The sequence below is a fragment of the Coccomyxa subellipsoidea genome (assembly GCF_000258705.1).
Source record: "Coccomyxa subellipsoidea C-169, whole genome shotgun sequence".
NCBI lineage: Eukaryota > Viridiplantae > Chlorophyta > Trebouxiophyceae > Coccomyxaceae > Coccomyxa > Coccomyxa subellipsoidea.
Window position 1 is genome coordinate 242,988 of NW_005178025.1, and position 27,118 is coordinate 270,105.

The window sequence follows — 27,118 nt, forward strand, 5'->3', positions numbered from 1 at the left end:
TTCAATTTCTTACCTTACGCTGGTTTGACACCAGTGCTTCACATGAAAACTTCTACAACATGTAATGTACTGTTGAAATTTCTCGTATGGAGACAGGTGCTGTTCGATCTACAGGTACGATGAAAAGTCTGATCCGATCGGTGCAAGCCACTTCTGAAACTTCCTTTTGCAGCACGGCACAGTCTAATATGGTTTCAGATTCCAATCTCTCTTCAATATTCCTTCCAAGAAAGAGTGATAACAGTGCATGCTCCAGGAAATGTGTTGGGCAATCGGGAGCAGCAGCTTCCTCGCTCTGGGAAGCTAGAAACTTTACGCGACCTCGCCGTCAAATGTGCATCTTTCTGTCTCCTCTCCGATCGGAGTATTCCTTGATATACCAGTACATATATCGCAGATCTACAATACACCTGAACAATCCGTACAATCTAACAAGGCCAATACGTGTTTCTGAAATGGTCCCCTTTAGCTTTTCTCAGCTGCTTTTGCGATCGAGGAGATAACAGCAGAGATTTCTTGAATATAAATCTAATGAATATTGTGCAGTGGTTTTGAGCGCGCAACTCGATATGAATAGTGTATGTGAGCTTGTTGGCTGGCGACTGCTGCTGTCTACCTTTTCAGAGGTTGACAGCAGACTCCTTGAAGATGAGGCATTTACATGTCAGGGTGAGCAACTGTAACCTCCAGAATTCTAATATCGATCTGACTCCGCCATTCTGACACTCATTCTAATGTGAAGTGTAATCGCTCGTCCTGCCCACCTAGCCATCGGTTGAGCTGGTTGGTTCATCGAGACTTTGTTCAGGAGTCTTGCAGAGTAAAACATTTCGTCAGCTCTGCATGTGTGCAAGCCTAGTGCGACTAAGCTCTTCCCTGCTGAGATGCATGCGTATTCACCGCTGAGAATTCGAGCCTCGGTCTTGACATGTTGCCTGGATTGCTGCAGACACAGCTCTGGAAGAGGCGCTGAACGATGTCCTTAAGGGTCAGTACTTGGCAGCACTGCAATCAGAGCCAGCTAAAAGGCTGCTTAGGTCAGCAGTGCAAAGCAGGCCACAAGGCGACACGGAGCTCGATGCAGATTCATTCTTCCAAGCGCTTGCCGCCTCGGTCAATGACACACAGGTGAGAGGTCTTGCATAGGCCCATCTACAAGCAAACACACAGTGCAGCTGCTTGAGCACGGATCGGTGAGAGGGGCGTTTTCTGAAATTATTTGATTGTGGCGCAGGATGAGAGGGCATCTGGTACTCAGCTCCTTGTCGCAGTGGCGGCATTGCTGGTTTTCCTGCAAGCCAATCTTACAGGGTGAGGGTTGTTCCTCCAACTGAATCACCTCAGTTGAAGTAGCAAATATTTGTCCTTGGGGACATGGTGGCTGGACCCAGCCGTTGAGGAGCTGTTGAATGACAAGGTGACATTCACAGTAGATATCGCGGATGCGCCAGCGGGGGCGGAGGGGTTTGTGTCAGAAGTTATTGTGCCTCCCTTGGTTTGGTACCAAAAAGATGATTACCTCGTGTTTGTGTACGAGCTGCTGGTCCATCATTTCGATCCTGAGACCTTACGGCTATGTGGCAAGGAAATCGCCTACGCGTCTCACTCGTGTAGCTCTGCAAGTAGCTGTCTCTTAGCTCAGTGCGCCGCAGGTGGCCTGGTTTCATGACCCTCCTTGGCTAGCAAGCATGAGTGTGTGTTCCTGCCGCAGGCCGATAAATGAGAAAGTTCCCGAGACTGTGGCGGACCTTGCAAGCGGGGCTGACTTGGGGCATGAGACGCCAGCTCAGCAGCGCCCTTTGGGCACAGAGACCGTCTCACCAGGTGTGATTTACATGCAAAACACCCTTCGCCTGATCAAACCATCTCAGCAACATTGCTGTAAGTCACGTCTGGCTCCAGCACAAAAGAGGTGTCGAGCAACAAGCGGAGTGTATTGGGACCGTGCAGGTGACAGGTGGGCAGTGGCTCAGCTGAGTGCGAGCGGAGAGGATGTGGTTGGCCACTTGAAAAAGCCGCAGTATCTTCTGCTTGCCAGGACCCTGCTTCTGCCCCCGCTTGGTGCGTGCCATCTCGCAAACACATCTTCAGGCTACTGTTATAGCGCGGTGATTGTGATGGTTGTGAATCCTGACCCTAGATGCTCCAGAGCTGTCTGCAAAGAGGGATACAGTGCTGCAGATCCAAAGAAAGCCACGCATATATTGAAGCCAGATCTGACACCTCGTCTGCATGCATGCAGGGCTGGAGTCCACGGAGGGAGGCACCGACGAAACAGAAGCTTCCGGCGCAGCTCCCGGGCAGCTTCAGGGAGCGGGCAGCATCGGCGCGCCCAACGGGCACAGCGGGCAGCTGCAGCGGCCGCTGCCGTGGCTGTGGTGGGCCGCGCGCGTTCTGGCGGTGCAGCAGAGGGTGTTATCGGGGCCTGCCGCCAGCCTGCAGTCCGGCCTCTCCCAGCTCATGCCTCAGGCGAGTGTGTGATTCTGGCTCACTGATGAATATCACGCGCCATTCCTGCCAAGTGGCATGATGCGCCTGCCGACAAGCTACACATCAGACCGCCAGAATCAGACCCGTTGTTGGACGCGCCGGATCCAAGCAAGACCCGATTAGCCGTGGGCACGATGCTCAGCATTGGTGCTGGCCCCCTCAGTCATTGGCCCTGTTGAGATCTATATATACAAGCAGCTTGCCCATGTCTGCTGCCCTGCAGCAGTGTGGAGCTTGGGCTGATTTGTACTCTGATGACAGCTTGTGACTTTGCGATCAATGTCAACAAGGAGTCAAGGCGGTCTTTTAATTTCCCTGCTTGCATAAATGTGCGCAGCCCTGAGGTGTATCTGCTTCATCAGAGGTCTGCGTACTTGGGGATTTTCCATGAAGCAAGTGTGCCTCACCGTGTAAGTAAGCAGGGGACCTCAATGTCCGCCAGAAAATTTTTCCAAGGGCTTCCATGTAGACATCATGCAGTGCTGGCATCTTGAAAGCAATCATTCTTGACTGCAGGTGATTGATGGGCTACAAGCAGAGAAGCTGCCGGGCGAGATGCATGCAGCAGCTTCCCGGCTGGAGGCAGCTGCGCACCTGGAGGCAGGTGCCCGAGATCACGATGTGGGCCGCGTCGCTGACGCCGAAGGGCACCTGGAAGCTGCCGGGAAGCTTCTTGGCACCGAAGTGGAGGTCACTGGTGAGTATGCATCGGTTTTTAGGGGCGTTCATAGGTTGGGGAATTAATCCCCTGTTGTCCAGCACTTTAAGCAACTAAGTTATATTCGCCGTCTTTATGGACGCTCCACAACATTCTCGATGCAGTGGGAGGCCTGGTTGGCCATCTCTCTGTGTCCATGCAGCACGAGATAAACCCTCGAGGGGGCAACCGGCTAAATACTGTCATAGATGAAGGGGTCTGAACGGCTTGAGCCGTGTGCGGTTTGAGCCTAAATATAGTAGAAACAGCCATAGGTTAGGCTTGAGTGGTCTGTGTATGCACCAGGCTTTCTGCCTGACCTCAGTGTTGAATTGTACATGCTGATTCAGTACCAAGAAAGCAGGCCGGTCCTCGGCTAGATTACATCATTGCGAGTTGTGCTTTACTTGTCAATGAGCTGTCCACCTTCGACTTCCGCCATCTGGACCTTGGATCAGAGATTCTCTGAAGAGACCATGAAGTTTTGCTTTCACTGCGAAAGGTTTGGTGGTAATGTGCATCGCATTATGAAAGCATGACCATTCTTCCATTGACAATGTCAATCTCCCTTCTTTTGTTGAGATGGTGGAAGTCGACCTGGAATTCTCGGTAAAGGCAGGCAGATAATAGTGGGAGCTTCTATGCGCAATTAGTAAGGCATGTGCCGGCAGGTGCGATGGGGGTGAGAACGGTGCACCAGAAGGACGCGTGGGCGCAGCTGGTGGTGAAGGCCATTTGCTCATCGGTGACTACCGACGACTCTGCACCCGATGACTCAGCGGCTGACAGCGGCGACGAGGCGGAGTGGCTCGACGCGGCGGCGGCCGGCAGCTTAGTCAGCGGCGAGGGCGGCGCCAGTTCAGGCGAGGCGCAGCGCAGCGCGCAGCAGAATGTGCGCAGCGTGGAGATGCAGGGCCTCAGCAGCGATTCGGACGTGCTGCCTGTGCCCCGCTTCGTCAATGCAGAAGGTGCGTTGGGGTTCTCGGTCTTGCAAGTTGACCATGAGGACAGATTCAATGACTCTGTCTTCATGGGGAGCAGCAGAGTCTTTATCCTATGCATGAGTGGCGAAATCGCCCAGGTTGCATGGACTGGGAGGTCTTCGTTCCTTAAGATCCTGTTGAGCTTGAAGCGTCAGAGTTCCAAGCACTCAGGAAAGCAAGGAAGGTGACCCCCGCAACCTTGCTCGGTAACGTTATCAGTCTGCGGGCAGAATGATATGCAGAGCAGCTCTCCATGCACCAGGCAGGCAGCACATGCTCCTAGGAACCCCCCTCTCCCTTTATTGTGGCATGCTTGCATTTCTTTCAAGCCGGCCTGTGGGCTGTCACGGCTCGTCTTGGTAGCATCTGTCTTTTTCTCTTTCCAGCTTCCTCGCATTGTGTGCACCTGCGAAGCGTTGGCTGCCCTTTTTGGGCAGGCGGGGAGGAGGCGGGCAGCCGGCTGGGCAGCGGGCAGCAGGCGCTCCTGCTGGGCCGAGCGCAGGCCGTGCACCGGGGCACGGCGGCCGACGAGCTGCGCGCATGGCGCATGGCACCTTATATCGACGCCGTGCTGCAGCAAGAAAGGTCCCGGTATCTCCTGCGCTCCTCTGCGCGCCTGCTGCGGTGCGCTGCTCTCCCACAAGAGAATATACACAAAACTGAATGGCTATAATTAAGAGAAATCCAAAGTGATGGGAAACACCCTAGATGCTTCTATCTATTGCAGGCACTCCAAATGAGGGTGTCAAGACTCTATCAGACACCTGGTGGCGCCCACTTGCACAGATAATTTCAGGCCTTCTAGCATCTAGGGTGATTTAACCGCTGTTGCCCACGGTGGATGCATTGTGGCATGGCTTGGGAACGGAGCACCATTTCCACACAGTGATTTTCCCGCCCATCCTTGCTCTTTCGGAAGCCCCAGACAGAAGCGGAAATGCTACTCTGCTGAGAATCGCAATAGAGCTGGTATGATACTGTTGTAGCTGCAGCACCTCTTGGACGCCTAGCTGATGGCACTTTTCTTCAAGGCAATTTCTTAAACAGCATTGCTCTAGATATTTTTTCTTTCAGGAAAGTGATTTGCCCCACGATCTAGTGTGGAGTTGCTACCACACACCAGACTGTTGAAAGCATTTTAAGGTCTTGCAAATCTAGCATCTACATGCCCACCATTCAGCAGCTCGGCTGTCAGTGGTGAGCATCCCCCTCTCAAGAAAATAAGGATACTGTTATGATTCTCTGATGTTGTAACTGCAGGGCGCGGCACGAGAGGGAACGCAACAGGACGCGCGAGCGCGCACTGTTGTCGCTGCAGCAGGTTGTGGAAGCCACCGAGCAGCAGCTCCCAGCGCCCAGCCACCGCATGAGGTATGCATGCCTTTCCAGTCCCATCTAGATAGTTGACAAGCTCCCGCCAAAAAACCACCTCGCACAAAACGTTTCCCTTTGCCGAATCAAAAGGCTGCAATCAGCAGCAAGCGCAGCAAGAGGGGGGAGAGTTTCCTTGAAGGGAGCTTAGTTCTGTCTGTGTTCTGTCTAAGACAGGCTTCTAGTGATGTGCGTCTCTTGAGGGCATGGCCAACATGTGCTGACGTGCGAAACACTGGCGGATGCTCCCCCATATCATCAATCGGGATTCCTCCCTATACACTACGGATCCCTCTTACGGAGCCAGCACACATCGGATGGCTTATTTGGCAGCATCCCTGAAGTAGGACTTGTGATCAAGCCTGAAACGGATTCTCATAAATATAGGATGCCGGATGCAGGCACGCCTTCAGCGTGAGATTTCCGATGGGCCCATCACTGCGCAAGGAGTTGGGCGAGCAGCTGATAGCGGCGGGACTGGTGGGCAGTGCGATGGATCTGTTTGAGGAGCTGGAGCTCTGGGACGCACTCATCCTGTGCTACCGGCTGCTGGAGAAGAACGTTCAGGCTGAGGAGCTTGTGCACCGGCGGCTCGAGGTGCGCCATGGACTGGCCTGACAATTCCACTGTGCCTTCCAGAATATCGGTCGGATTTTTCTTCAGGCACGATTGAGCGGATGGTTGCGCATGCATACACGGTGAGAAAATGAAAATCTGCTGCAAGGTGAGCGTGCTGCAGCTCAGAGGGAATGGCAAGCAAGGCCGGGGGTTCTGCCAGATTGTCATAGTTCATTGCATTGCCCTGGAATGACCTCAGCTAGCTCAGCATGGAGGGTTGCCGTCCATGGTGTACGCTTTCATGTTCGTGGCAAGTGTCACATCTCCTGCGTCTCAGTCGGGCCGATTTGAGGTCCCAAGCACTGAGAAGCAGCCCTATCCAGGCACAAGAGTGGGGACAGCTGCCGGGTGCAGACGGGTGCTCATTTGTTTTGCGATAGCATACCTCTCGTAACACGTGCTATCGCATGCATGAATACGAAAATATGCATGGTGCTTTTGCCGAGAGAGGCACGGCATGAGAACAAAGGGGAGTGTGTGCGAGTCAAGCTAATGAAGAATTCACCGGACTTGGAAGTGTGATTTGTAATTCGCCAGGCAGGGCGGTATACATACTGAGCACAGTGCCCACGGTTGATTGGGTCTTGTTTGGGGTCTGGCGAGTCCACCAGGGGTAGGATTTGGCAGCCTTCACATGCAGCTTGTCTGCATGTGCACCTTGCCTCTGGCAGGAAAGGCATGTAATAATAAGAAGAATAATATGAAGTTTTATTTGTTTCGCGCAGGTGACGGCGGACGATGCGCGGCTGTGGTGTGCTCTGGGGGACCTTACCCTAAAAGAGGAGCACTATGAGACGGCCTGGCAGCGGTCCAGTCACCGCAGCGTCCGTGCACAACGTTCCCTCGCACGCAGCGCGCAGCGTGAGAAAAACTACGAGAAGGTGCCGTCCTTCTGCTTTTATTATTATCATTTATTCCACGCTTTTCCTGCCAGAGGCAAGGTGCGTCTGCAGACATGCTGCAGGTGAAGGCTGCCACATATTCAGTTTTGTACCGCCCCCCGCCAGCCGGGGCCCTTCTTCTGCTTTGTCTGATCATATCCCCTGGTAGACAGTGGTATGGAAATGCAGTGATGTTTGCCGCTCAGGTTGCACTGTCCTTGCATGGATGTGGACCTGTCGTTTGGCTGATCAGAGGACTGTCCTTCCCTGTTGTGGCGGGCTCAAAGGCTTCCATGGTCTCTCAGGCCTTCCTGCAATGCTCATCAGCATCTCAGGACGCCAGGAAGATCTTGGAACACTGTTGGGCGGGTTGCCACAGGAAAGACCAATCCATGGGTGTATCTGTGAAATATACATTACCATCCGCAGGCTCTTGTGGCTCGTGTCGTACTGGAAGTACAGCATGCGAGCAGACATGCAGCAACTGCTCGGTGAAGGTCTCATAACAGGATGGCAAAGGGCCCTCACATGCAGCTTCAGCCCTGCTGATCCGGTTCCACTACACAAGGTTGACTGGGAGCTTTGCCTGGTCACAGGCATGGTGCAAGGGTCCCTTCGGGGGGGCCTGAATCCCATTCAAATCAAATTCAAATATGGTGTACTTACACTGGCTAATTACTTTGCAATCACAATGCGCAGGCGGCAAGTCACTGGGAGCTGGCACTGGCGGTGAATCCGCTGCACTCGGAGGGCTGGTTTGCGCTCGGCTACTGCTGCATAAAGGCGAGCAACTTCGGCCGCGCGCTGCAGGCGTTCAGCCGCGCCGCGCAGCAGGAGCCGGAGAATGGCGATGCCTGGAACAACCTGGCAGCCATCCACCTGCAGGTGCCTCCTGGGCCCTCTTTCGATTTCATTATGAGCATGGCCCAGCAAATCTCGTCTTCCAAGACCCCTGGAAAAGGGACCTTCCATGTTGACATCGCAAGCTTTCAAGGTTGCAGACAAGCAAGATCGATGGTTGCAGAGATCTAGAACTGGGTGTGTTGCCCTGTCCCGGCTCTGGGATGCTGTAATGGCTTTATGGCACCAAGGTCCTGCATGATGTGAATGCTTTAAGTAAACCTGGGAACTTCCCCAGTGGGAACACTGGAGGTTTTTTTTGGTTTGGTCAAAGTAGAGGAAAATGGCGATGCCTGAAACAACCCGGCCGCCATTCACCTGCAAGGTTGCCCTGCCCCTGCTCTGCTGGGCTGCTCCCAGGGACTTTTGACACCAAATAGACAGTTGGGGGTTATCCATATGCAGGTGCTGGGCAGCTGGGCCCTCTTCCTGACGTCAAGCTCACCTTTCAAGTTTGCACACATAAAAAATGGATGGTTCCAGAGAGCCAGATACTGTGAGTGTGTCGCGGTCCGCCCTCTGCTGGGGCTGCTGTCAGGGGTCTATAACACCAATGTCCTGGATTGATCTGAAACTCTCAGATACATCTCGGGACACTGGCGATTTCCCGGTGCTGGACTTGGGAGGATTCGTGGGTTTTGCTGAGTGACAGTTGTAGCTCTGCGTGCATGTAGCAAGAGCAGTAGGAAGGAGCAGATCAAGTGATTGCACGCATGCCATGCAAACAAAGGCTTTCTCCTCCCGGAGCTTGTTCTGCCTTGTTAGGGTGCTGGGTTTGAGCGATCGTCATGGCCTCCAGATCAATGCAGTTTTTTCATCTGCAATACCAATTTGCAACTGTCTGCTGTGATCTGTGGCAGTTATGAAGGTTGCCCAGACCCAGCATGGCGGTGCCTCTTCGTCAGTAGGTTGCATGGCAGACCGCAGCAAAAACGTGCTGGTACTACTTTGTACATGGGGTGACCCTCCTTTCCCTGACCTTTTTCGTTCCACACTGTGTGTTTGAAGATTTGACTTTGATTTGGATTTTGAATCGCAGGAGCGGCGCTACAAGGAGGCATTCTCTGCGCTGAGCGAGGCGGTGAAGTACAAGCGCGAGAGCTGGCAGACCTGGGCCAACTACGCGCATGCCGCCGTTCAAACCAGCAACTTCCTGCAAGCAGCCCGCGGCGTCAACCAGGTGGGCACTGCTGAGTTGGCTACTTTAAAGCGAGCTACTCTTGCTGATGCATGCATTGAGACATGGGAGTACTTCAGGACCTTGAGCGCCGATAAGAGGCGTCTGGCTAGCAGCCCCCGCGGCGTTAGCAGGTGGGCATGCTGAGTTGGCTGTAGTGAACAGCATAAAATGAGGCACTTTTGCTCATGCATACAATGAGATGTAGGACCAGATGAGCACCTTGAGCTGCCGAAAAGAGGTGTCTGAGAAGCGGCCCCCGCGCTGTCAGCCCAGTGAGCTGTTGTTCTATACATCCAAACATGCCCCTTTGGTGGCACATTGCGGCCTCGAGTCAGGGCATTGAACATCTTGATCATGAGTCTGAATACACAATCGTCCTGCCAGAGGCAAGGTGCGTCTGCAGACCAGTAGAGGTAGAGGCTGTCACACATCCTACCTCTTGATGGACCGCCAAATCCACGGAACACCCAATCAATTGTAGGAAATGCTCAGTCTTCACACCGGCCCCCGCCAGCCGGGCCAAGAGCACAAGTGGCCCGAAATTATTATTTATTATTACTTTTTAGAGACCTTGTGGGAGCCACCTGAGGCTCATTGGTCTTGTAGGCAGTCTGTCACTGCCCATCTACATATCATTCTCTTCTTAAGTGTCTGCATTCCGTCAGAAATTTGGCAATCCTGATACTGCTCTGGCCCTAATATGCATGCAAACAAAATATAATGGATGCCCTGGATGCAGTTGCTGACAGAAGTTTTACCATGGCCAGTGACACCAATGCTCAAGGAGGCACAGGGACTTTTTAGGGTCTCACTGGCAGCTGTTGTTTTGGTGGCCACGGTCAGACTTCCCTTCTGCAGCAAGGGTAAATCCAACCATTGCAGCAAGGGTAAATCCACCATCATATTTCTACAGTTTGAAGTAGGGAGAATTTGCGCGATTTTGCAACAATTCAGGAAGAGGGTGGGTGCGGGTGCTGCAGGTGATAGCGTTCTCTCAGGGGCAGCGGAGGGAGGAGGATCTTTTACGGGCGCTGGTGGATGCCGTCACGGGCGCGCGCGAAGCAGCCGGCACTCTGGGCCAGGAGCTGCCAGGTGTGTGTCCTTCAGAGTAAATTCTACTGGTCGCGCAGTGATGTACCTCATCAAAGTCTTGTGGTCTTGCAATGGTTGCCTCAGTGCTCATCACTTGGCGGGCTTTTGCTGCAGCTATGCAGCCCTTTCGCACCATAACCCTCCACCTGCAGCCTGCTACTACAAGTGTCTCATGGCCATATTGCATTGGCGTACGACCCTGTCAGCCTTTGCAGAGTTTCATCCAGCAGTGGTCAAGACCGGCAAGAGTCGGCCACAGCTGACACCATTCTGAATTTGAATTTGAATTCGACAGGCGGCAGGCGGGACCCAGACACGCAGCTGGAGAGGGCGGTCGGAGAGGCGCTGAAACAGGCGAGCGCTGCAGCCTCAGGGGCTGGCGGCCTAGTTTGGGATTTGTGCGCGGATTACTACGCGGCCACCGGCTTTCCCGCTAGCGCGCGCGAAGCCGCCCTGAAGCAGGTCAGAAGCTGCTGGGGATGCATTATCTCAAATAGTTGTGCCAGGAAGCGTAAGAGAAACTGCTATGTCTATTAGCCTCTGTGCCTGTGTTTTTGTGCCACTAGGTAGAAGGGCTCCTGCTTTTCGGAACATGATGTTTGGGTGGCATTATCTAATTTTCCATCCTTGTATTCGCTCTTGGTAGCTGCCCTTTCTCTGTAAGGGGAAAGTCAGGGGACAGAGACCCCAGCTAGAGCTGCAACGCTTCCTTCAGTGTGCATTTTCTGAGCTTGGAGGTACACTTGCAGAAGGGCAGCTAATGATGGTCAGAGCTCCAGAAGTGGCTCTTTGCAATGCACATGGAGGAAATTCCCGGTGATCTGTCATCATGCGGCAGCCCTATATCTGTGAGAAAAGCGCCATTCAAGAACTCTTGAGAAACAGGCAACAAAAAGATCTCTGATGAAAAAATTTGGTTGTCCAGGTGAGGGCGCTGCAGGGCTCTGGATGGCAGAAGAGCGAGGGCCATTTTAGCGCCTATTCAGGCGCTGTGGCTAAGTATGCCAGGTGGCAGCTGGAGGGGGTTCGCCAGGGGGACCTGCAGCCTAGAGAAATCTCTTCAGTGCGCATGCTGCTGCGCGGCGCCATCAAACAGGTGATCTGCTCACCTTTGTGGGGATTCGAGTTATCAACCCAAATGAGTCTGGCAAATTGGGTGCAGCTCTTGGGGATGTGACTCTTTGCAGATGTAGCTCGCTGCTGAGATGGCACCTGAGAGCCTGCCTTCATGCACTGTGTGTGTTCCTGTTCTGCAAGAGCAGGAGAGCCCTTGTCTGGTATTACATGAGCTGTTGGTGTCTATATAATGGCACTCCACTGGGGCCATAATGTGGGGGTCACCAAATGTTGAGTCAAGAAGATCCTTTTTAGAGAATGAACACTGCTTCTGGGATCTTACGCAGAAATGTGGCTGTCCTAGACAATGATATTGAGCTCTTGGGATCAATCAGGAGCGAGTATAGTCTGCTTTTCTTCATGAGCGCTTCTGCTGGGTTGCAGGCTATGGAGCGCTTTGAGGAGACCCCAAAGTATGCGCAGCTCACTGCAATTCTCAAGGAGGTTGAGGACATTGAGAAGGGAACTTGAAATACATTATTACCATTGCAAGGTTGCAAGCCAAGGGTATCGTTGCAACAGCATTTGTGAAAAGCGTCAAGTGCGGTATTTAGATGGTGGTGTATCCTTGAAATTGTACAGAATGCATTTCTAGGATCGTGCTAGCATAGTTTCGGGAGACCTCCTGTTGCAACTTTTGCCACTCTGTCAGCCGCTGGATGTGTGGAATCCACTTGATCTGCATTTAAGGAAACATGCGCGTTCATCGGTAATTTTTCCCCACATCACTGTTTACACAGGCATCAATTGACGCCAGGGACAATTGACTACATGGCAAGTGCCGCCATCAGACTTGTAAAATGCCGCCATCATGCAAACTTTGACAGCTAGTCTTCATGCACATGCCGAAGCAATACGTTCTTCGACCTTTAAAAATACACATTGTACAAGAGAAGCACATGTTTTACACATATACACACCATTACAATTACATCTGCAAGCATGTCATCCCTCATATCGCCTCTTCTCAGCATCTGATAGCGCCTTCCATGCCCTCCCAAGGATCTTGGCTCGCTCTGGAAATGGTGCCGGGCCATGCTCATCCAGGATGGCAGGGCCCCTTTGCTGGCGGAAGATATCATATGCAGATCTGCGTCTCGGCTTTCTGAGCTTCTTGCCAGATCTGTATGTACAACAGCTCCCATCAGCAACAGCACAGCCACATATAAAGCATGTGCAATGACCTCAGACAGAGAATAGTGGAGACCTCACTCTGCGGAGCTTGGAGCTTTCTTGGTCAAGGCCCGTCCTCACAAGCAACTCGGCACACATTCACATCTAGAAGAAGCATGCACCCCTCCTCCCCACTTATCGGCACTTGCCTTATCTTTTCAAGTTTTGGAGTCTGTTTCAGTTGGGTGAGGCTCCTCAGGATCTTTCCAAGGAATGACTTGTTCCCAACACACACCTGTGGGAGGGACTGCCAGATGGCAGAGCGGATGGAGTGGCAGAGGGCACTGGCGAAGGTGCTGAGGGCGCTGTTGCAGGAGCAGGCGCGGGTGGAGATGATTGCGCTCCGGTGGTTGTGCCCCGCATATCCTGGAAATCCTGCATAATAACAGTCGGATACCATGTTGAGACATGTGAACACGGACAAGCATGTGCAACATCTCGACAGGTGCATGTCTTCAAAGCTGTGGATTGCAGTTTGACATGGACGAGGTCAAGTACTTCCTAGCCCCCCCTGGCATCCCTCTCAAAGCATCACCGGATAGGCAAGCAGCAACTCCGCCATAGACCACAGCACATGTATCTTCATGGCTTCAAAGCGCACATTACCTGCGCAAGACCCTGTACAATGCTGACCAATGCATCCACTTTATCTTCCAGCCTCGCCATATCCCCGGCAACTGTGTTGAAGGCCTGCGACAAACATCAGGCTCAACTCAATATTTAACATATAATGGCCAACCCAACTGAACGCACCAGTGCAGCAGACGATGGACTGGCATGTTGCATGGACTTACCAATGATGTCTCCTTTCTTGCAAACAGGAGCTTAGCTCGCTCGGACTCAGAGCGGACGAATGCCTGCACAATGCAGTCACAAGCTTGCAAAACAGTCCCTATGCATGTTCCATGGAGAACAAAGATGTGAACGGTTCAGGAATGACATGCACATGGAATCATACCAGGTTGCCCACGATTGCCATCACGAAGCAGCGAGGGAATCGCGCCCAGCGATCTGCTGACAGCCGTTTAGTCAAGGTGACCGGCGCGGGGTACAAGACAAGCGCCATGGCTCGAAGGTGAAGTACCTGGCGTGACGCTCAACACGCCTCAACTCGACAAATCTACCAACAAGCAATGGACATGTAAGGTCATTGGGAAGACATTGTTTAACAGGGACACTTTGCACTTACATCCAGGGGATGCCGCTGGGCGGGGTCCGCTTTCGCCCCCGCAGCATAGAGCGCCACTTCCAGCTGCCCAATCTTATTCAAGACGCTTAGTGGATTCTTTGTCACGACCACTTCCCCAATCAGCTGGGTCAGCTCAATCTCCCCTGGGTGCTCGCTTGCTTTCAGAGCGCCTGGCCCCACGTATGATCATACTTCATGAGTGAAGATTTTTGGTAAGCAGCTCGCAGCAGACTCACACGCAATCATTGACATGTCTGGGGAGAAGGAGGGCATGTTCAATACGCACCGGTATCCACTTGCACCCGGGCACCAAGACTCACTGGTTCAAAGTTCAAGTCCCCGCCCATGAGCATGTCCTCGATAGACACCCTCGATATCCCTTTCACAGGAAAGAAGATGTCTGGTGCGACAGTGATGTCCCTGCCAACAAATGCACACACTGACCCTCATGGCAATCTTAAGGTATTGAAAGGCATTCGAAACCATGAACATCAGGCAGGACATCAGCAGACTGTCCAATCTCACGCACCCTTTGTCATCAGAGCGCCTCAAAGCCCCCAAGGCCATTTCTTCTTGCAATTTGAATTTGTGATCCTGTCGAGCCAAGGCAAACATGATCTTAGAGGCACACCTGAATTTGAACTCCTGTGAAGAAATGAGTGCACAAGGCTGAGCCTCTTGTACAACTGTGAACAGCTGCAGCAACAAGAAAGCCACATACCTGAGCCTTCTCGGGGATGTCAATGTCGAGCGCCAAGCTCAACTCCTTCTTCAACAGCAGATCTGCCTCCTCCCCTACAGCTTCATCAATGCCAAGATCAGATGATCCAGACGCTGTCTCCTCCGCGGTCCCCTTGATCTGTTGTCCATGGAGGCCATAATAGCTGCGCTTCACTTTGGCAACATGAGCAGCTCCGACCTGCGAGGTCCCCTGCACATGCAACATGTCTCTATTCTTTGAGCCCCTTGCCACCCTGCCCTGTGTCAAGTTGCGCTTGAAATAATTCCCATGGCAAAAAATGAAAGCTTTACAGAATCATGGGGCGCACCATTCCACAGATGTACTGTGCAAAGGCAACGGCTGCTTGCTCCTCCGTCACGCCGCTTTGGGCATGCACTGCCAGAGCCCTTTGATGCGCCCAGAAATCGGCCCACACAATGCCGCCGTCGCAGCCGGAGGGGCTGACATGGACCTTCGCCTGGATCACTGCTGGCAGTCCCAAAGTCAGCAGCACTGACAGGACAGCATGGTCGATCTGTTGATTCAGCCGGCGTTTGACCAAAGGCTCACTCCAAGGAGCCTTGCCAGAGATGGCTGCTGCGCATATCAGCCTGCAAGAATACGGGAAATATCAGCTCATTTTGCCATGCGTGGATGTACTCTCTGCTCATAAACTTGCTTGGTCCCCTACCAAGGGGGTTCTACATGGCTGTTGCAATGCTCACTCTGTACAACACCGCCTGTGAGTTTGCATCGAGGTACCAGAGGTGCAGGCAACAACAAAATGTACATGCATTTGACCTGCGCGCACCCAAAGCTGCCAAAATCTCCAGCGACGGAAGGTCCATATCCCAGGTGCGTGGAGGGTGCGGCCCAAGTGGGTGTGCCCTCAAATACGCCCCAAAAGTGCTCATGCGGCAGCTGCTTGAGGTAGATGTCCTTTTGAAAGCCCTTCTTTACCCATTCGTGCACCTTTGTCCCCCCTGTCTTCGTGCGGAACGCTCCCAAATCCCAGTCAGCAATTGAGACCCTGTGCAAGCGTACAGGAATACAGCCATGGGTGATGTCAGCATTGGCAGATAGAAGAATGGAAACCACATGCAAAGCATTGGAAATTCACAGCAGACCGCACAGAATTCCCAATCCAAGAAAGATGAGGAATTCACCTGCCCTTGTCATCAACCCTGATGTGTGATGGTTTCAGGTCTCCGTTCACGACGCCGCAACAGTGTACCTCAGTCAAAACATCCGCAAGCTGTTTGCGAACCTGCGTGACAAATGATACACTCATGTAGTGCCATGTGTTCACCAGGCCATGGCAGCAAAACCTGAGTCATCAATGCATTACCTCGGGTTTCTTTAGCTCATCCAACGGCAGTTGTTTGCCCAAATAGGTGAGTACGATGACATGCATCTCATTTTCTTTCGCGCGCTGGAATGTGCTGGTACCTAGGCAGCGAGGCACGCCCATGGCACCTGCATGCAACAATCCCCTTAACAGGTGCCTTGGCTGCCTGCAGGCTGAATAAAGAAACGATGAGAGTGATTGCTTGAACATATTGGATAGCACCGACATGACAGGATGGACACCACGAGAAGTACCTTGCTCAGCCAGGTGCTCTAGGATGATTGCCTCGTTCTCACATGTCTCGCTGCTTTTTGCGCGTTTCACAACAAAGTGCTCATCCTGGCGGGTTACAATCACTGCTGTGACTGCTGCATCCTCGGCCAGGTATGCACCTCCCTCATCGATGAGGCTTTGCAAGTTGTCAACACAAGCTGCTGGAGAACTCTTTTCCTGTTTCAAGAGCCCAAATATCGTTTTGAGCCGGGCCTTAAGGAGACTCTAGCATCATCTTACAGGAGTCAAGTGTGATATATTAGGACACCACAGCCCATACCGGCGACTGTTGCGGGTCCAAGGGTATGGCGCTGCATGTGATTACTGCGTCTGGGCTGGCAGACCAGCATCTGCTCCTTGAGTAATTTCCCTTAGTCGTGGCGTACTGTATTCACAACAATACAAACTTAGCCAGCTGGCCTTGCCCTGCGGAGAAAACTTTGCATATACTGAACGCTACAACCCATCCTCCTTGGTCAGAGATCGAAACACAGACCTTGCGCAGTCCTTGGATGTTACGTGACCTTTGAAGGCTTGGAAAGTGGACCACTCTCGGCCACAGCGTCCTGTGGGGAGTGCAAAGCCCCCACATCTTCTCACAAAACTACAACGCCTCAGGCATACATGCACAACGGTGATTGCACCCGATTTCAGAGAAACGGATTCAGATGAACGAACGCTACTCAGACGCTGAGTGTTGAAGCCTACAAGCTTGGAGCAGGAGCAGGATGAGTGCCCACAGCTGCCCAGCGCAGGCGCAGCTGCCCATGTGGGCAGCTGCCCTCAAGGGAAGGCTGCCCAGCTGGAAGCTGGTGGCACCTGCGCAGCTACCAATCAATTCTAGAGAAAAATTGAAATCGCCTTAAAATTCGCAGAACCTCACAACTCCTTGTCTTGAAATCACCTTGCTTTCTTTTCACGAGCTACGTCATACGAATACCCGAAACAGTCTTGCTGAGGGAATCTGAAAGACTGCTTCTCACTCACTATTCTCAGGCTGGATGTTCCAGCAGTTTGCACATTTTCATATTGCGCATGTTCTTCGTGAAAGTTCGAGTCCATATGCCAGCAAGTGGCCTCGATTTCGTTCAATTGATATTTCACAGGTGAAGAGCTCAACGGGTGCTTCTTGACGCTCTCTTGATCCCTACGCATTCACCAGTGTCGCGATGATACACCCGAATCGCCTGCTTGCTGCCAATGTGGTCGTGTGCTTCCTTTAAACACCAGATGCAGCAAGCTCCCTCTTTGCGCTGGGGGAGCGGCTGTTTGCGACTGCCAACCATGCCACGAACTCCTTAAGGACGGCCTGGAGGTGATATGCGTTGCGTTGGCTTCCTACCGCAGCAGGCCTTCAATCTGGGCATAGCGGTGTTTATGCCCTGGGGCTGGGGCGCATGTGGCCTGTCATTAGGTGCTCCAGCTCCCACTGTCGTATGGATGCCTAACCTGAACTTCATTTGACAGTCACGCCTCATCCCAGTGAAGTTGTTGGTCATCAAGCGGTCAGTTCTACAAACGCTCTACACCTGCAGACTGCTGGGCAATGATGTGTAACCTGAAGTCTCTTTGACATTTGCGCTTCTTCTTGGCGAACGCTGTGATAAAGCTGCAGACTGCTGGGCAAAAAATGTGCCCTGCATAATGTTAGTTAAGAACTCCATTACTGAGGCACGTCTATGGAGAAGGCCCAGGAGCAGGGGTACACCTGCTGGACGCTGACCCGCTCATAAAGCATAGACAGAATCTTGGCACCAATGGCAAGCCAGGCCATTGCCAACAGAAGAACAGTGCGGCAGCGGCAGCAGCAGCAGCAGCAGTGACACGAGCAGGAAGAAGAACAGCAACAAACGCAGCAGTCCCCCCGCTGCCGCCAGAGCTTCTGGAGGGCCTCATGAGCATTAAACATTGGCCTCCAAGTGGCATAATTCTCAAGGCTGCAACCTTTGCGGTGCAGCCAGCCGACTGACGTCAGCTTGGGAAGCAGCAGCGTCCCAGCGCCGCATTCCCGGCGCAGCCAGCGCGCCAGGTGGCACCAGCTCAGCGACTAGGCGGTCGCGGGAGCGGCTGGGAGCGGCCGGGTGGCTAGCAATGGCGGCGTGGCATAGCATGGGGCTTGGTGGGAGCCGGTGGGACACCGGGCAGCAGCAGTGGCCATGGGTTCTCGGAGGTCCCAGTCGGCAAGTGGCGGCGACCACTGTCAGCCGGAACGGACCCGGCGCAACGGCGTGCAAACATAGTGTTCATGGGGTTTCTCTTCTCAACGCAGGCAGAAGTATTGCAGTGCCAGTGCTTTTTGGCGTGCAATACCCGCACAGCATGGACCCCAGGCACGCATCCTCACTTTTCTCCCTACCAAAGAGATGCAACCAATTGGCTGTGACACTGCGAAACCTTTCTATACTTCTCCTTCGGCTCTTGTATAAGTGGCATGGGCAATTTGAGGCCGACCACAAGCATCCGCTGAAAGGCGCCAGAGTGTTGGGTTCTTTGCTTCGACACCCCAAGCATGTGCCAATCTTATTAGGCTAGGGGTGATTTATTACACTAATTGTACTAGTACAGCAATTACCCCTATGTTAGGCCACTTAAGTCATTCACCAGCTGGGACGAGCGCATGCAGAAGCAGATTTGTCGGCACCAAATTGTTTCAGAAAGTAAGGCTACGAGTCTGTGGGGTGCAAATTTTTTTTTGTTGAAACGTCCTCTGTAGGAATTTTCCTGTTGGCACCCTCTGAGATGCCAGGATAATCGTGTGTTTGTGCTGCAAGCCGATAATGAAGAGTATCAGAGACCTTGCGAGCGGGGCCACCTGAGGCATGAGGCGCCAGCTGAGCAGCAACCTCTAGGAACATAGACTGTCTCACCAGGTGCAAACTGCACACCACACACCCCTCTCAGAAGGCCAATTCCTGACACCGGACTGAATCACATCTGGCTCTGGCATGCAGGATGTGTTGAATAGCACGCTGAGTGCTTGGGCTGCTCTGGTGCGGAGGTGACAGGTGGGTGGTGACTCAGCTGAGTGCAAGGGAGAGGATGTGGTTGGCCGCTTGAGGGTGCCGCAGTATCTTCTGCTTGCCAGGACCCTGCTCCTGCCTCCGTTCGGTGAGTGCTGCAGCCCCTTTCAGTGTGATAAGTCAAGTATGCACGCAGGAGGTCTGCACATTAAGGTGATTGTCACATCCCTGCGCCTACGATTACGCATTCTGAGACACTTGAGACTCTTGAGAACTTTTTGTAAAGATTGGTCTGCAGATCTGCAGCTGTTGCAACTGGTTTGGGCGAGATTCAATTTGATGCAAGATCTGACTCTTTGCATGCATGGCTGGAGTCCAAAGAGGGAGGCGGTGCAGCCTCCGCCGTCGCAAGCGATGGAGAAGCTTCCGGCGCAGCTGCCGGGCAGCTTCTGGCGCCGGGCAGCGGCGGCGGGCCCATCAGGCACAATGGGCAGCTGCAGCGGCCGCTGCCGTGGCTGTGGTGGGCCGCGCGCGCTCTGGCGGTGCAGCAGAGAGTGTTATCGGGGCCTGCCGCCAGCGCCAGCAGCCAGATAGGACTCTTCCCTGGGGCATGATATGAGACAGGCCAGACTGCAGCAGCAGGTTGTCTCTGCTGATGTGGCAGGGCATTTGCTGGGAGAGGCAGGACTGCAGGCAGGCAAATGGCCTGGGGTGCAACCGTGCCGATGCAACTTTTTGCACCCTGCCAACCACTGTATGTGACGAGCCCTGATCATATGCAATGGCACGTTACATCTGTGTAGTTGTCTGACAGAAGGAAGGGATCATGCCCCTCCACTGATGATCAATGTGTTCACAAAGTCAGGGACTACATTTCTAATCTCAAAGCAATGCAACCGCCACATCAGCCACAATTGAAATCCAGATGAACACCATCACCAGGCCTGTCTTAATATCAAGATAGAGGCAACTCCACATGCCATGTCAGTGACCCTTGCAGGAAGACCAGAAAACTTCAACCTTTTGATACAACATTTCTTCAATTCACTGAACTTCAACATCCAGAAGGCAGCAAATGTGGAGGCAGCTCTGCAGCATTGAGTTGCAAGTTGCAAAATAAAAGCAGTACTCACAAACTTGACCAGCAGTATCATCTGCAGACCATGGGCACCAATGGGCGCCTGGCAAAATGCGGGCATGTAAGGCTGTACACTGTATTTTTACAGAGCAAGAGAAAGCCTGCTGGCCCTCAGGGACTCGGCAACTCACCGGCGCGTGCAAAGCTGCCCGGTAAGCCAGACACTCCTGCTCTCTCCTACCTATTTTGAAGCGTTCCTATACAATCACATGCCCTCCTACAGGGGTCCTTTGCCCCTTGTACTTATATAAAACCTCCTTCATAGAGTAATCTGAAAGATGTCTCTTCCAGAGGCAAAAGCATCTCTAGACAAGCTGCCTGTCAATACTACTACATGCGGGTGCTGTAGCCCTTGTAAAACATGCCAGATCCAAGCAAGTTCAAGTCAAGCGTGGGCGTGCTGCTCACTAGTGTACCGGTTCCCAGCCGGCAAGGGGCTGAGATTGAAGCATCCAAAGTGCTAATAAGCAGCAACGCAGGTCTGGTTTGTGGCATCGCTGTAGCAGATGAAGTTGGAGATGCCTTGGGGGCAGGTTGCCAAGAGACGGGGATTTCGTTTGCAGGGATGTAGTCTGCCGGGTTGGCATTCTCGGCTGCTGTTGGGTATTTGCATCCCTCCCCGCCATAACTGCATGAGATGATCCTGATTGGGCACTGCATACCACAGACAAGGATTGTGGCTCACATTCTTGTATTGTTGTGACTATTGAGCACCATGCCCACGGTGGATTGCGTCTTACTTCAATCTGTTGAGTCCAACAAGGGTAACCGGTTAGGATTGTGGCAGCATTTAACTGCAGCTTGTCTGCAGGACATACCTTTCGCAACCTTTGGTTCCAAGGCTTCATGCCAACTTACTATTTCTAAGAAGGGTCGGAAATAGATTAGCATTTTTCAAAGAAATCGATCGCAAGAATCTCTAAGAAGATTCTAATTGAAATTTCTGAGTTCCTAGTGCCCAAGCATGTTCTGAGAATATTTCGAGTGCAAAACCTTTCTCAGAAACATCTCGAAATGTCTAAGATAATAATGATAATATTAATAATAATAATAATAATAATAATGGTTCTTGACCGTCTAATTAGAAACAGAAGAGCAACGGCAGTGATATAGACACGAGCATCTGGGCAATTCGGCCAGCTATCTTTCTTCACGAAGGCACTGGCCGTGACTAAGACCAGATCCCTCTAGAGGTCTCATTTGAATCGCCCCCAAGTGAGCAGCAAGCTGTCTGAGAAGAGACTGGGAAAGGCCAGCTTCAGGCAGGTCTCACCTGTACTGCACAGGGGAGTTCAGGGTAGTATGTGTCTCGCAGGGATGCTTGAGGCACGTCTCCAATCCGGCCATAGTCCACTGCACAAGGGCACATACAGCGCTGAGACAACAGCCCAAGACAACCCCATGCAAAAACATTGTATAAACGAGTGAACCCTGGACCAGCAAACCCACCACAGTAATAAACCTATGATATATTGTCCTGAAAACTCCGTGCCATCGTGGCCACCTCTTCAGTGAGGGTCGAAGGATTCTGAATAGAACCACATGCATAGCAGGACATTGTTTGAGTGCCAGCAATGCGCTCAGGTGATCTTTCTCTAGGGATGTGAGAGGTGCAGAATATGGGCAGAGGGATCTTAAGAGAAGACAGATGCAAGGCATATACATATATACAAAGAAGCGGTGACTTTAGACATCATGTTGGACATGGATCTGCGCACCTGCTATTGTGACATTCGCATAGCTGATAGTGAGGTTCTCATAATGTGAGCTGACAGAAGGCTGCAGGCTGAAGCTCTGGTTGCCAGGCTCTGCTGTAGTAGAATTGATCACCGCTGTCACTGGCCCTTCTAAGCTCATGCCCTCAGTGCTGTATTTGATGCGTCGCCGTTCGTCCACACAATGCGGCCGCCTCGCCTGATCCGCACCGGAGAAAATCTGTTTGAATTCATGACTCGGATGTCTTCAATGCATGGCTGAACTTTATTTCGCCATACAGAGGTCTGAAGGATGCTGCTTGGGTCTGCCAGAGAGCAGGCACGAAACCCAAGGAGAGAAGGAAGTTGCACATCAACTCAACCCAATTGCTCCTCTGTACAGATCAGGTAAGCGAAGGTGTTTTTGCATGCAACAGGAGTCGCCCTGGCATGCAGGGGTTTCGAGCATCGGCCGGCAGGCAGCAGTGAAGAGAAAGGGACGACATGGGCTGCAGACTTACTTGAAAGGAAACTCGATGCTGGAACCGTCTGCCTCGAATGTGAGGGGTCCGCGCACTGTGACGTTGGGTGCAAGGAGGAGCGCGCCTGACGGCACAAAGAAGACGCCGGGAGCGTCTGCGATCTGGAAACCGGTTGCAAGAGACACCTGGGTCCCCTGTGTGACGTCGAGGGTCTCCAGCTTCTGCATCAGTAAAGACAATGCTGCTCAGACAATACTCGATGCGCCAGCAATGGGAAACTCCAACGAGATAGGAAAGAGGCAATCAATTAGCACAGTGCGTTACCTTCGGTGGAATTCTGATGGTGAGTTGCACTGGCCCATCCGACTTGAAGAACGATGAATTTGCGGGTATACCTAGGGCCCCGGGTTGGGGCATTTGACTGAATCCCTCCAGGCCCGGCGACCAGGTCGTGTTCACAGCCGATATCACAGAGGGGTCCGCGTCAATTATCACCTTATAATCTTGGCCATTGGCTGGATGCTCAATCCTGACGTTGAAGGGGACACAAAGGCCAATCGCAGCGAATGGCTTGATTACCCGTTCATCAGCACAGTGCGCCGGACTGGCAATTAGAGCGCACGCAAGGAGCACACAGAGAAAGACCCTTGCATCCATCTCTTATACGGTGCCACCAGAAATGTTACGGTACGATGAGCAATTGGTGTGTTGAGATGTGCAGACGCCCCACACCCGTACACGTCATTGCATGGCAAGTCCAAGAAAACCAAGATTACGTCCAAGGATAGAAAGGGTGCAATGGATTTCTGTCAATTCTGCCCTCACACCCTTTCAATCGATCAGCGCATCATTCCTGCAAACGATTCCATTCATATAATTTGAGTTTTTCTGTTCAGCTGTCTTCAATTCGTCAAGCGCCAGCACCTACGCTTGATATCGTACGAAGGCCACGTCCTCCACATCGCTCGGCCGGTTTCTGAGAGGTGCTCAGCCCTTGCGAAAGCTAGTTGTAGCGAATGAGCATCAGATCGATCGGCACCTTTGTGCTTGGTCTGGTGCTTTTGCTGGCATGTGGCATGATTAATAAGAAGAAAGGTGTCGCACAGATGTCGGTGTGTCAAATACTTGTACTTCGACGGGTATTGTCTAGGAGACGCCAGATCAAGACAATACTATGCCCAGGCGTAAAAGGAACAGGGAGGATCAACCAGTTCTGCAGTAGACGCTAGTCGTGCGAAGCAGATCCTTTCTTTAGTCAGAGCGCAGTTGCTCGTACAGCTGTCTCGGCATTCTTGTACACAGCTTCGAATATCTGTTGGAATTTGAACTCCCTTTTCAAGGATTTCAACTGCTCGAGAGCACCTCAAGAGCTATTTGCCAAAAAAAGAGGCGACTTCTTTACACTAAATCTGCCACACCCTTGCCAGCTGGTCTGATGCTGCATGTGAAGGCCTGCCAATTCTTTTCCGAGTGTTTGGCTGTCATGCTAGGAGCTGACTCTGAGATTCCCAGTCAGGCATCGCATCAGCCCTGAGTTCAATGTATTTTGTCTGACTGACTGTCGTGCAGCAATGAAGCTCTTGTCTTCTTCACACCTATGACTTGTTTATAAAGCTTTATAAAGCTCACACTGGCCCCGGCTGGCGGGGGCGGTACAAATACTGAGCACTGTGCCCACGGTTGATTGCTCCTTGCTTGGATCTGGTGAGTCCAACAAGGGGTAGGAATTTGGCAGCCTTTACATGCAGCTTGTCTGCAGACGCACCTTGCCTTAAGCAGGAAAAGCGTGTAATAATAATAATAAAGCTCACAGCCAAAGCTAAGAGTGATTGCAGGAATGCAGGGCAGTGCAAGCACAAAGCGGGGAGAAGGGGCTGCCTCCCGGTTTCTATGCTATGCAACATACAAGAAATCTCCGAGGCAATTTGCCGCCATTTTATCATGCACCCTGCATTGCTGCAGGACTCTACGCTGCAGCAATGAAGTTCTTCCACACCGGCATGCTGTCCCTCGTGCTCTGCACAGCCATGCTGCTTGGCGCATTGGCCGCCGACAGCCGCCGCCACTTGGTGCAGGCACCGGCAGGTTCGCATGCACAACCTCCTGACAAGCTTTTGCGTGCCCTTCTCTATTAGCTTTTCTTGTTGTTCGGGCCCCGGCTGGCGGGGGGCGGTAAAAATAGTGGGCACTGTGCCCACGGTTGATTGGGTCTTGCTTGGATCTGGCGAGTCCAACGAGGGGTAGGATTGTGGCAGCCTTCAACTGCAGCTTGTCTGCAGAAATTTGGAGCCAGCATGAGGGCGCGCTTGCACTTGCAGCGTGCTTGGTCATTTGTGGCGTGTAACCTTAGTCTCTGTGACTCACCCAACTGTTGCCGTTTGAGTGCTGCCTGCTCAGGCAAATGATGCATGAAGTCTGGCTCACTGTGTCTGACCCGTCACTGTTGTGTGTGTCCAGCGGACTGCGTGACTCGCCTAACAAGCCTGGCTGCTGACTGCAGTGCACAGATCGCGTCCATCACTGTGAGCCTCCCCTCTACAAGAGAGAACACCCTTCGATGCCCAACACACTTGCCCATGTGACCGTCTCATGCTCTCGCCCAAAACAAGCTGCACCAGAGCAGCTGCGCTTCGGCAAGCATGCGGTGGCGCGCAATAAATTGCTGCCTGACGCTCATCAGTCGGAGTCCTTTTTGCAAGCCATGCATTGCTGTCAATCATGCTTTGTTTGGGGAAGTTGTGGGCCAAGTCGTAAGTAATTTGCAGGTCTGCAGCTTCCCTGCAGACGCCCCAGGCAGGAAATGTATTTGATATTAGGTTACATTTTATTATATATTAGATGCTGTTCCTGCATGAGGCAAGGTGTGTCTGCAGATGAGCTGCAGGTAGAGGTTACCAAAATATCACCCCTTGCTGGACTCAATGAGCCGTGGGCACGGTGCTCAGTGATTATAACGCCCCCCGCCAGCTGGGGCTTAATATGATAGATGATGATTGACAGGCATGCTGTGCTGGTGCAGTCTCTGGGCCAGAACATTCCAGCGGACGCCACGGACGACCAGATCAAGGCTCAATTGGCCGGCCAGCCTCTGCCAGACGCCAAGTGCTGCGCCACCGCCGGCAACTTTATCACCGGGGTGAGTCACCCGGCAGTCAGTCACCCTGAGTCACCCTTTATTGTGGTCATTTGCAACCGATTGCAGCATGCATGGCAGGGATGCTTGCGTGGGCTTTGATAAATTTCTGACACTTCCTTACCTGTCTTGAAGAATGGGTTCGTCAAGCAACACCTGTATCATTGCTCAAAGTCGTGGGATTCTGGCTGCTTAGATGAGTGATTGACCTAGAAAGCATTCCTCCACGGAGGCTTGGAATGCCTGCTCTATGCAGCTCGCAGTGTTCTATTGGAACAAGCGCAGTGACCTTGCAAATCCTGGCAAGGAGTGCGCTCTTTATTGGCATAAGTTGCGCTCTTGCAATCACCGAGTTAAAACAAATACACCCTCAAGATAATGGCATCTGGCAAGGGTAGTATGATGTTCCACATTATACTCCCCTTGGATCTGGTTGAGAAACGGTCAACTGGTGGCAGGGGTGCCGCTGTGATCCCCAGGTGCTGACCATCGTGCAGGGCCAGAACATCAACCCCGCCAGCCTCAAGACCCGTAAGTTTTTGACCCATTCTCTGTGATGACTGATTCCTGACGAAATGCCATCCTAAAATGACTTCATCATATTTGTGCTGCAAGCCCTAGGGCTGCACAGAACTTCCCACATCCAGTAACGAGTCATAGATCAGCCCGTGCAATTGTCTAATGCTGTGCTTGCCCAAGTAATTCACCGGCGCAAGTGTGTTCGACAAATCTGCACCACGGCCTTCCGGGACAAACAGCAGGCGACTCAAAGACCGGGATGTTCAGCCGTGAGCAGGCGCTGCTGAGCACTTGTTGTGATTGCGCAGTCGTGAAAGCCACGCAGCTCTCCTGCAACAATGCTGGCATTGTTGACACCTGCAAGTGAGCGCCTGCTTGCATGCATGCAAGACACCTCCCCCGCAGCTGCCTCACCATGCCCGCCAGAACACAGAATGGAAGTAAAAAAAAGTTTCCTGCTGGGAAGGAGCCTTTTGGCAGAAGGAGACAGACCTGACTTTGGCCCAGTCGGAATATTGAGCATTCTTCCTGCTCAGAGTGCAGTTCTGGCCCAAGTGTCAGTTTAAGAGGCCGTGACATGCGTTTTCAGATTCTTTGAACGACAGCACACGGCGCGTGCAGAAAGTGCGTGTGCAGAGATGTAAAATATATCCCTGACAAAAAGACAAGAACAAGACAATTGAATGGCACTGCGCGTTGGAGAGATTGGAATGCGGGGGAATTCTTATGGTGCCCACAGTGGCAGGCTCAAAGCACCCGTATGTATGGACAAGAACAATCTGTGACTTGCTGCTTTCAGCGTGGACTTTTGCGTTACATACAAAGCTGAAGCTCCTAGCATGCCTAGCAAGAACACAGACTATCGTGTAATGACTGAGAAGTGCCTCTTTTAAGATCCGATCAGTTAATGTACACCCAGAATGATACCTCTATAGCTGTCAGACCCGCAAGCACAAAGCAGACTGCTTCATGCATACACTTGAGCAAAGCTTCGAAAGCAATGACTTGACTAACCCCTTGATGACTACCCCTTGATGAGTGTTATGAACTCCCTAACTTTTCCCCTGAAACCATCAGCATGTACTTCTAGTCAATGTGCATGGCTCTCATTGGCAGAGAGATCAGCTGCCAGGCAAAATTAGCAAGCGGTATGTGATGCT

General features: G+C 52.4%; 6 protein-coding genes across 6 annotated transcripts; 3 read left to right on the top strand and 3 right to left on the bottom strand.

Moving 5' to 3' along the window:
- Positions 1 to 569: 569 nt before the first annotated feature.
- COCSUDRAFT_58313 (hypothetical protein) lies at positions 570 to 11,799 on the top strand (the record flags this gene model as incomplete). The annotated part of the gene is made up of 18 exons (XM_005644052.1): positions 570 to 576; positions 950 to 1,128; positions 1,235 to 1,311; positions 1,712 to 1,824; positions 1,951 to 2,061; positions 2,243 to 2,475; positions 3,007 to 3,187; positions 3,859 to 4,155; positions 4,608 to 4,794; positions 5,431 to 5,541; positions 5,943 to 6,138; positions 6,885 to 7,040; positions 7,740 to 7,925; positions 8,980 to 9,120; positions 10,101 to 10,212; positions 10,508 to 10,674; positions 11,138 to 11,308; positions 11,713 to 11,799. 18 exons carry the CDS (start codon positions 570 to 572, stop codon positions 11,797 to 11,799), a joined length of 2,712 nt encoding a protein of 903 aa, XP_005644109.1.
- A 474-nt stretch (positions 11,800 to 12,273) lies between these two features.
- Positions 12,274 to 16,801, bottom strand: COCSUDRAFT_44434 (hypothetical protein; the record flags this gene model as incomplete). The annotated part of the gene is made up of 14 exons (XM_005644053.1): positions 12,274 to 12,451; positions 12,737 to 12,876; positions 13,108 to 13,191; positions 13,296 to 13,358; positions 13,691 to 13,860; positions 13,977 to 14,110; positions 14,220 to 14,284; positions 14,412 to 14,621; positions 14,740 to 15,022; positions 15,223 to 15,441; positions 15,578 to 15,678; positions 15,760 to 15,887; positions 16,014 to 16,190; positions 16,741 to 16,801. 14 exons carry the CDS (start codon positions 16,799 to 16,801, stop codon positions 12,274 to 12,276), a joined length of 2,013 nt encoding a protein of 670 aa, XP_005644110.1.
- Positions 16,761 to 19,606, top strand: COCSUDRAFT_58315 (hypothetical protein; the record flags this gene model as incomplete). Its single annotated transcript, XM_005644054.1, has 5 exons — positions 16,761 to 16,844; positions 17,380 to 17,446; positions 17,990 to 18,231; positions 19,038 to 19,140; positions 19,389 to 19,606. 5 exons carry the CDS (start codon positions 16,761 to 16,763, stop codon positions 19,604 to 19,606), a joined length of 714 nt encoding a protein of 237 aa, XP_005644111.1.
- Positions 19,607 to 19,767: 161 nt separating this feature from the next.
- Positions 19,768 to 21,466, bottom strand: COCSUDRAFT_34171 (hypothetical protein). Its single transcript, XM_005644055.1, has 2 exons — positions 21,404 to 21,466; positions 19,768 to 20,784 (listed from the first exon to the last, which is right to left on the bottom strand). Exon 2 carries the CDS (start codon positions 20,189 to 20,191, stop codon positions 19,928 to 19,930), a length of 264 nt encoding a protein of 87 aa, XP_005644112.1. The 5' UTR covers positions 20,192 to 20,784; positions 21,404 to 21,466; the 3' UTR covers positions 19,768 to 19,927.
- A 517-nt stretch (positions 21,467 to 21,983) lies between these two features.
- COCSUDRAFT_58317 (hypothetical protein) lies at positions 21,984 to 22,533 on the bottom strand (the record flags this gene model as incomplete). The annotated part of the gene is made up of 2 exons (XM_005644056.1): positions 21,984 to 22,044; positions 22,346 to 22,533. 2 exons carry the CDS (start codon positions 22,531 to 22,533, stop codon positions 21,984 to 21,986), a joined length of 249 nt encoding a protein of 82 aa, XP_005644113.1.
- A 1,752-nt stretch (positions 22,534 to 24,285) lies between these two features.
- COCSUDRAFT_44435 (hypothetical protein) lies at positions 24,286 to 26,325 on the top strand (the record flags this gene model as incomplete). The annotated part of the gene is made up of 5 exons (XM_005644057.1): positions 24,286 to 24,391; positions 24,764 to 24,828; positions 25,326 to 25,442; positions 25,898 to 25,970; positions 26,267 to 26,325. The coding sequence occupies 5 exons, from the start codon at positions 24,286 to 24,288 to the stop codon at positions 26,323 to 26,325; spliced, it is 420 nt and encodes a 139-aa protein (XP_005644114.1).
- Positions 26,326 to 27,118: the final 793 nt, after the last annotated feature.